The sequence below is a fragment of the Myotis brandtii genome, unplaced genomic scaffold (assembly GCF_000412655.1).
Source record: "Myotis brandtii unplaced genomic scaffold, ASM41265v1 scaffold825, whole genome shotgun sequence".
Taxonomy (NCBI): Eukaryota; Metazoa; Chordata; class Mammalia; order Chiroptera; family Vespertilionidae; genus Myotis; species Myotis brandtii.
Window position 1 is genome coordinate 903,079 of NW_005371349.1, and position 9,265 is coordinate 912,343.

The 9,265-nt window shown below is 51.3% G+C and overlaps 1 protein-coding gene across 1 annotated transcript in view; it reads right to left on the minus strand.

Moving 5' to 3' along the window:
* The window catches only part of TNRC6C (trinucleotide repeat containing 6C), a 39,970-nt gene that overhangs the window by 23,717 nt on the left and 6,988 nt on the right, over nt 1-9,265 (minus strand). The window contains exons 2-3 of the mRNA XM_014531731.1: nt 4,749-7,310; nt 3-147 (exon numbers count right to left, since the gene is read on the minus strand). Of these exons, the coding sequence (XP_014387217.1) occupies nt 3-147; nt 4,749-7,083 (2,480 nt within the window). The 5' untranslated portion in view covers nt 7,084-7,310. The remainder of the gene's footprint in view (nt 1-2; nt 148-4,748; nt 7,311-9,265) is intronic.

A 9,265-nucleotide genomic window follows, 5' to 3' on the forward strand; every position in this document is an offset into this window, starting at 1 on the left:
GCTGGTCTCCCCATCCGCTGCCGCTGCTGGGCGGCTTGCCCCACGCTGCTGTGCCGTTATCCACCAGGGTGGAGGGGGAGGCAGGCTCTCCCCAGGAGTTCTCAGCCTTGGAGTGAATGTTAGGCATCTCTCCCCAGCCCGAGGAAACTGAAAGGACGCCATGGGGGAGAGAAAAAGAATCAAAGTGAAACAGAGACAGGAAACACGGTAATTTCAAATCCAAAACAATGTGAGATAATCTGTCTTAAAGAGAGCTTTTAGAAATGAAAAGGAGACATCACATCTAATCAGGTTTGTTTAGCTTCTTAAAGTTGCAATTGCCTCACTCCCGATCCTATCCACTTAGAACTCTACGTCCATACTTTCAACAATAAAGATAAATAAAAAATAAAAAACAAAACTGCAAGTCCATTAAACATTAAAGACCATTACATTCACAGTATTTGCAACATAACAGGATTTGAAAGAACCGTTTAAAACAAATGGTTCAGAAGTCGCTTGTTTACTTCTGGTAGTCTATGTAACAACCTAAAATAAATTTTGTTACATTATTTTCTTACAAGAAAAGTTTACAAGTTGCAAACCCATACTGAAAGTTATTTTTGCTTATCTTTTGACCAACCATCAGACACAGATCCAGGCAAAAAAAATGGGAAGATGGCAGATTCCACAGGCACAGACGAAGCAGGAACTGAGTACACAGACCACCCCCGGGACCGCCTGGCGGGCTGAGTGAGAGCCCGGCACTTGTCTGACAGATGGGAACGGAGGGGAGGACTGGGGGCCGGGGTGGCTCCGGAGGCACATGGATCGCCAGGGTTTCCCGGGAATTCTCCCTCGTTCCCCTGCTCAGTGCTGTGGCCGAGCATCCTGTTACACGTCAACCTCACTCTTCCCAAGCAACACAACTTCTGGCCATTGTGCTCCTGCCTGAGCTCACGAGAGACATACTGTGGCTAGTCACGCTTTCAGACAGGGATTCTCAGGTGGAATGAGAATGTTTTAACTACTAACTGAATAGAAGAACAGAAGGCATGACATGCAAGCAGTTAACCACAGATTTTCAATCATTTGGTTGCAACATGGACATTACCATCTCAATTAGAAAACATTAATTCTCTGACTAAAATAACATGGAATCACTCCCCGTGCCACTCTTTATTCTAATAAAATACAGTAATATAGATTAATGACCAAAGGACATGCAACTATGAGTCATTTTAAATTACAAGCTCTATGCTGAGCAATATATTATGTAAATTATCACCAATAACAGGGAAGTTAGCTCTAATCAGTTATTGTCGGCAACTGTCAACTAGAATATTACCTGTAATTACACAGAAAACAATAGTGTATGTATATTTGGAAAAGCAGTTTTACAAATTGAAGGGACAAAATTAAATCAGGAAAATTAACACAGCTGATAAAATGATGTGTGCTGTGGAATGATAAGATAACTCAGGGGCTGCTAATGGCCAATCAGTTGTAAGAATACTGATTTATCATAGGTAATTAAATGAAGAATTCGCCTAAAACTTGTCATCCTCTACTTCCGTATCTTTGAAAGGCAATACTACAACTCCAAACTACATGTAAACATTTAAGACAATGGTAATTGTAGTTAGTTAATTTTTGCAAAGAGTTTTTAATTCCTATTAAAGCAGCAGAAATGTCTACAGAGTATTTTTATATAGAAGGAAAATGGTTTGCAAAAGCAGCATGTTTCAAAATCTTAAAAATAAATGGAAAACCAATTGCCTACTAAAAAGTAAAACTCCCAGCATTTCCATCTGAGGTTGACGTCTGGAAAGAACAGAATTTACCTACAGCGCCAAACTAACACCGTCAGAACGTGTGCATCGCCAAGCGTGCCGAAGGCTCTGGAAGACATGCTAAAAGCAGCAGACTAGATAATTCCAATGCAAAGCAACTATTTTCAGTAGACAGAAAATAACCCTAAATACATGCTGCTAAAATAAATGAATAAATGTAATCTCCACTGCTCAGTGTTGACTGCTGGGGTGACTTGGTACCCTTTTTGTTAATGATTTTATAGAGGTTGTTTAAAGTTGGGCTTAATGAGGTGGGACAAATTACTACTTTATATTTAAATTTTTAGAACATGGATATTAAAATTTAAAAATGGTCCTTCAAATACAGGGTGGGTGAAAGCAGGTGCACAGTTGTTCACATGAAGAGACAATAATTAATAAACAATACAAAGATGAACGGTGTTTGCATCCTCTGCCCCACCCTGTCCTACTGCTCTGGGCAAAACTTTTCTGCACGGAGTCGTTGCTTCCCTTCTCCAACTGGACAAATACAGCGCTGGGATAAAACAATAGCAACGAGACGCCCGAGCATGCCATTGTATTCCATCTCAAATCTGCATTTTCACCCTCCTATGAGCACAGAGAAACCGAGCGCCTAAGAGGAGGGCACCCAGCACACCGACATGAAAGCACCAGGCAGCCAGGAGGCCGGGAGCCAGAGCCGGGAGCCGGTCCCTCTCTCAGGCTATCATCTCAGGCACAACAGCTAAGTCGGTAGATGGCATTCTTTCTCCGGTGAAAGAAAAAAATCAATTCTAGTTTGTTCCACGGATGGGATGCTACTTATATCATTTTATAAGTGTGGCAGGCAGTCCTTTTTGGGAAGATGGTTCAGTTAAAAAGTGGCCAATTATAATTAAGGGAAGGAAGGATAAAGGCCTAATTCAATTGCTGAAGCATCTGAGCGTCTGCTACGTGCTCGGCATGGCAGGGACTTAAATATTAATGAGACGGGGTTCTGCTCACACCCAGGGCCTTAAGTGCAATGTGGGTTTATTATAATGCTTGGCTGGCTACTGGCCTGTGCAGAGACAGAGCGGAATTGGCAGCTGCAGAACTCTCTCATGTTTGACATCAAGATGGGTACAGAGTGGAGCTGGAAACAGAGGGGTCTGCTCAGTCAGGCGGCAAAGGGCACTGCTTTGCGGACGCCTGGTTTCGCGCAATTTGTCTGACCCTCTGTCCCACGCAGGGGGCTCTAGTTGAAGGCTGCCGGTAAGGATCTTTTCCAACAGCGGCACACGCCTCTCACAAGAGCTGCTCTGTCTGCCTTACTGTGTCATCAGGAACAAAAAACTCTTTAGATTGGATTTTAGTGCATTAACACAGGTCCTGAACGTGCTCAGTCTGTCATACTGACACCTGGGGGACCACACTGTATTTCTAACTGTTATCGGTCCATCATTTTGAACTGAGTGTGTGTCCCAGGACTTGCACGGAGGGGAACCTCCCCCTCCTTCTTTAGCCTGGTCCCTGCTCCTGCTTGCACCTACCAAGTCCCCCAAACACAGAAAAGTAGAAACACCCTAACCAAACGCACCCCAAGAAAACCCACGGCCACAAACATAGCCCGCTGAGCGCATTCCTCGATGGCAACCACCGCATGTGCTTAAAACAGCGCCTGCTGGTGGGGAGGCAGCGGGACCTATTTCTGAAGCACAGGGCGAACACAGCCGAGCGCGAACAGCACCCTGCTGATCTCCCACCTGCGGGGACTCTTGTCTGTTCTACACCGAGGATGAGGGAGTGGCGAGCGTGTAGGACATTCTCGGCTTCTTCAGGGAAACGACATACCTGTTTACCCACCTCGGTACGCATAACCCCATTTCTTCCTAGCTTTACTTTAGGGTATGGCTGACCTGCCTCTTCTGTGATTACTGCGCATGTCCTCTGCTTTGGTTACACTGTCTGTGCCAGAACACTAAGTGGTAAGGCAAATAGAACGTCACTGGGTTAAGTACTCCAACGCAAAGGCACGTCTCACGCTGCCTGGAGCACAGAACTCCCGTGAGGATCACAGCTGAAGTGCCCGGACGGCCAGCTGACGCTCCTGGGACTGAGCAAGGCAGTGAACCGGATGGAAAAGGCCCCGAGCAGGGGCAACGAGCAGTGAGCAGTGGACTTCGGCTTTTCTGATCGGCACAGGCACTAATACTTCACTTCCACCCGCTGCTGCAAGAGGCAACCCCAGGCAAGAGCTCATGCCCTCACTCCACTGTCCCTGGGGTCGCTCAGATCAAGTCCATAATGGCCTCCTATTCGATTCTACTCCACCCCGCAATCCCTTTCACATTAACTACATGTTTTGGTGAAACCTGAGTTCAGGGATAAAAGCATCCACTTCTGGAGACGCTCCCTCAACCTCATTGCTAGACCGAGTCTCTACTATGAGGATTTCTTATTCACCAAAAATGTTCTTAGTTAGCATTCAGCGTTCTCCCGTGTCTGCAAGTGGATTTCAAGTGTCCAGAATGTTCCTTCCTAAGGGCACTGGATAATGACCTGCTCAGGCCTTCAGGGCCTGTATTTCAGTGCTGACCACACATCAGAACCCCCGTGGAAATCTGCAGTGACCAGTGGACGGGCTTCCCTCCACACTAAGGCACTAGAAATCTGGGGTGGGCTCCCCAGCCCCCCGCTCCCAGGAGCTTCTACTGAGCGCGGGTGGAGGCTGTACGTACAGAGGACGCGTTCCCTCCGTGCCCCCCCTGCCACCGGCAGTGCTGCCGGGACTCCTCTCCGGACAGAAAGCTGCCCGAGCCCCGCTGTAGGTATCTCTTTGGACGCCACTTAAACACAACGCTAGTTGCAGGGCATCAATACCACTGGCTGTAAAAACAGGGTCGGAGGACGCATGCCTCTGTGGTGAGAATGAGCGCGTTCTTACTCTTAAAGAACGCCAAGCCCCTTCCATACCTGGGCCGAGCAGCGGCGATCGGGTCAGCGGGGCGCTGGCGGGGTGCGGCGCTGGCATGTCGCCCGCGTTGGCACTGCTGCTGGCGGCGGTGCTGGCGGCCGTGGCGCTGCCCTGGAGGCCCGGGTTGTTTCTGTCCCACATGTTGACAGCTTTGTTGTTGTAGCTGCTCGGGTCTCCCCAAGCTGAGGTACCATCATCAATCTCCATTTTGCGTCGAATGGACGGGGGAGAAGGTTCTTCCCAGCCCGTGGCCTCGCTGCCGTCCTTCTGTCTGACAGGGACGGGCCCCCCGATCCACCCTGTCCCTGTCTGTTTAACGGAAGCGGCTCCTCCCCAGTTACTCATGCTGCTGTCCTGGGGCTTGCTCGCCCAGTTCTGTTGGGGGCCGGGTTTCAAAGACTCTCCCCAGTTTGCCCCTGGATTCGCCTTTGTATTCGTGCCGTTGCCCCAGCCACCGGTCCCAGGCCGGGGAGCATCACTCCAGCCAGACCCTGACCGGCTACCGTCAGCATCCCACCCAGAGCCAGTTTTCTTCCCATCCCCCAGGTGCCCAAGGACGGAAGACGGGTCGGCCCAGTCCCCGCCTCCTGCACTCCAGGCTGGACTGGGCTTCTGTCCGTCTCCCCAGTTCTGAGACTTGGGCTTGAGAGGCTCACCCCAGGTGGGTGACTTGTCCTCCTGCCTCGCGGTCCCACTCCAGGCGTGGCCACTCTTGGCGGCAGCAGCGTTAGGAACAGCAGCAGAGCTGATGGAGTCCCCCCAAACCCCGGGGCCATTTGGCGCTCTGGCGCTGCTGTCCCCCCAGCCTGTGTTTGCTGGCCCAGCAGCAGGTGGCGAGCTGACCCACCCCGATACTGAAGAGGTATTTGTACTGTTCATGATGGACCCATCGTTCTTCCCCCCTGAGTGTGAAGGCTGAGGAGCCGCACAGCCCCAGGCCTCTGTTCCGTTGTCATTCTTTCGCTCAGACCTCGGGGACTCTTCAAATTCCCAGGCAGTGTTTTGCTTTACAGGAGTCTGTCCCCAACCAGTATTAGACAGCACTCTCGGGTCAAGATCGTTCCTTGGCAACTGGATGTGCCCTTGGTCTAGAACCCCTTTATCTCGCCTCCGGCCTTCGGCCCCTTCCCTCCCGGCACCTCCTTCACTGTGGCCGCCAGAGCCCTCGCTGCTGCCTTCGCTCGCCGGGGCTCCAGAAGGGGCAGCCTTGGCCCACGAGCTCCCGTGCTCACCGCCAGGCTGCAGGGCAGGGTTCTGGCTGCCGACACCGGGACTGTCCCACCCTGTTGATGCTTTCCCACTGACGTCACCACTGGAATGCTGGTTTGGGGGCTTTCCCCACTCCCCATTCACACCGTTGGCGGTGCTGCGGCTGGGGTGGCCCCACGCTCCTGAATGGATACCCCCCACGCTGTTATTGCCACGGCCCCTCCCCCAGGCGAGGATCCCGGGGCCAGCGGGAGGCCCCGAGTCCCAGGCGGTCCCCCCATTCCCTTCCTTTTGCACAGCACTGCTGGATCCATTCTGTTTAGCACTTAATGCTGAGTTCACAGTGTCTCCATTCCCCTGACTGAACCCAGAATTGCTATTTCCGGTGGCAGGGCTGCCTGGGGACAGTCCCCACACAGAACTGCCGATTCCTTCACCGCCCCCACCGACTTGAGAGACTGACGACCCGTTAGCACCAGGAAGGCCTTGCAGGTGGGGCGGGATGACGGCCCCCATGCCGACGGCCAGGCCCCAGGTGGGCAGCCCATTGGTCTGCATTGCATTGACAGGGTTTGGCGAGGAGCTCGCGGGGTTAGTGTTGTTTGGTCCATCAGTGTTAAGGTTCTGAGGTTGTGCGCTGAAAGACACATTCTGAGAAGTGGGCGTTGGTGGCTCTGTGCTCTCCGGCGGCAGCAAGCTCCCCCACGCACCCAGCGTGCCCGGCGGGTTCCCGTTCTGGTTGCCCACACTGTGACCTATGGCACTGACTGGACTGCAAATACTGGAAGGGGTGCCTGTGGCCACTGTTCCTTCATGTCCGAGCACAGGCCAGGCAGCTGGGTTGGCGTTCGGGTTAAGGTTGAGGTTCATGCCAGCGTTGGGGCTGGAAGCGCCCCAGCAGTTCTGACTTCTCCCCTCGGCAAGCATGCTGTCCATTTTCCCTTCCCCGGCGCCCAGCGCGCAGTGGGCGAGGCCGGAGCTGGAGCCCGCAGCTACGAGGGTGCCCCCTGCGCCCAGGGCACTGGGGTTCGGAGGGCTCTGGACCAGTGCGCCGTTGGTGCTGTTATTGCCATTGGTCTTCTTGGCGTGTCCGGGGAAGCTGCCTGGGGCGCTCCCTGTCGCCATGCTGCTGTTCTCCGAGCCGCCGTGGGGGGCGTGGGGGGCGGCGTCAGCGTCCACAGTGCATTCTGAGGCCGCCTCCGGCTCGGCCCCGGGGATGGAAGGCCACGCCTCCTGATCAGTCCTGTCTATGATCACTTGATCCCAGGGGCAGCTGGCTTCACTCCGGAAAGCGGGCTGCGGTGCCCAGTGCGGACTTTCATAATGCTCTGCCAACCCGCCGCGACTGAGATCTGCAGAGGATGAAACAAACCCCAAGTTAGATTTTCCTCCCATTTGTCAACGAATCAACTGTCAGCTAGTCTTTGGGGGAAGCTCATTATTTCAAGTTCTCAGTTCTGAATGACAAATGCTAAAAATATGACTTAAAGAAAAAAGTTGTTTGTCTTCTTAATAGCTCCCATTTAAAAATGAGTTCGTGTTGCTACAATTATATTAGTTCCTACCACTGCACCATCCTCTCCTTCCTCTTGAGAAGGCGCCCCGTGCCCGCATGCACACAGGCATCTCGGAGAGCATTTGTATGAAAGGGAGCTGCTTCGCTTAAGTCTAGCAACTTGGAAAGGCGTGTCACTCGGCAACACCAGAGCCAGCCCTCGGGGAGACGTGGGCATCAGCAAGGGCTCCTGCGTCTGGGTACACTCTGTTGTTTTCCGGGAGACTCTAGGGTTACAGTATCTCCAGAGGCGAGGCAGCTCATTTAGTAGAAAAGGATTGTAAGTGCCTGGCCAGTGCGGCTCAGTGGTTGAGCACTGACCTATGAACCAGGAGGTCACGGTTAAATTCTCGGTCAGGGCACATGCCTGGGTTGTGGGCTTCATCCCCAGTGGGGGGCATGCAGGAGGCAGCCGACCCATGATTCTCTCTCATCACTGATATCTCTATCTCTCTCTCCTTCTCCCTTCCTCTCTGGAGCCCTATCTCACATCATACACAGAAATAAACTCTAGATGGACTAAAGACCGAATTAGGAAAAGCAAAACTTTTAAAGTTTAATGAGGCCATCTCCGTGGCCTTGGACACTCCCTGTGTCTCCTACGGGAGACATAAAGATCCAACTGTAACATCAGAACACGGGGGTGACGGGCAACACCACGTAAAGGAAGCTGAAAGCAAGCCGCAGACAGGAAGGAGGGAGCAGACGGAAGACGACAACCAGAACAAAGAACCAAACCAAGAGCAAGGCCAAGAGTCCAGCGAAAGTGGGAAACGGACAGGAAACCCATAGGAAACAATCACCAGCGCCATCGCTGCGAGAGACGCACTTTAACCAGAGGCGACGCCGCACCGCGCTTACGTGGCCACTGCCACACGGACCCGAGTGAGGATCGCGGTGCCTTCTGGGGGACAGGAACGGGGTTGAGGGCGCTATCTGTGACATCTCTGAAACAGAGATCTGAACGAAATAGGGCAAAATATTAGGCCAAATCTGTATTGTGAGTGTAGTTTTATTTACTGTGTACTTTCTTCTATTTTAAAAACATTTAAAAAAATTGAAAACGCTTAAATATGATACCAAATGAGGTAACAGATAGAATCCCAAACGGTACCCAAGGTGAGTGCCCAATGCTCCGAGGTGGTGGGAATGTAATTCAAAGCGCACATCTTTATTGTTAGAAAAACGTGACGACTTGACAAGAACGAAGAGATTAGTGTGATTATAAAACCCTGATCCCTGCATGAAGAGCCTGATTTTTGAAGGTGAGTTTCTTAAGGACATGGATGGTATCTTTTAGTTTTATATCCATAATGCTTGCCACATATCAGGAACCAATAAATGTGTCCTGGGCAAACAAAAGAATAAATATGTAGAACCGAATCGGAGTTCTAGCTGAAGCAACCACAGCGAGCGACCTGGCCATTTCTCAGCTCTAAAAAGATGACGAGGAACTAACGGTACAATCCCGAAGGCTCTTGGCTCTAAACTTATGATTCCTAGAGCCTCCCTATACTGCACATTACCATGAGAATCAACACAAACACCAAACAACCTTTCTGGCATACTGAATCTCAACCACACTATTCAAGCAAATGTATTTTTTATTGCGGTAAAATATACAAAATATAAACTTTCCATTTTAACCATTTTTGAGTGACTCCAAGTACATTCATATTGTGCAACTATGGCCACTATCCATCACCCTAAGCTGAAACTCTCCACCCATTAAACACTAACTCTCCGCCCCGT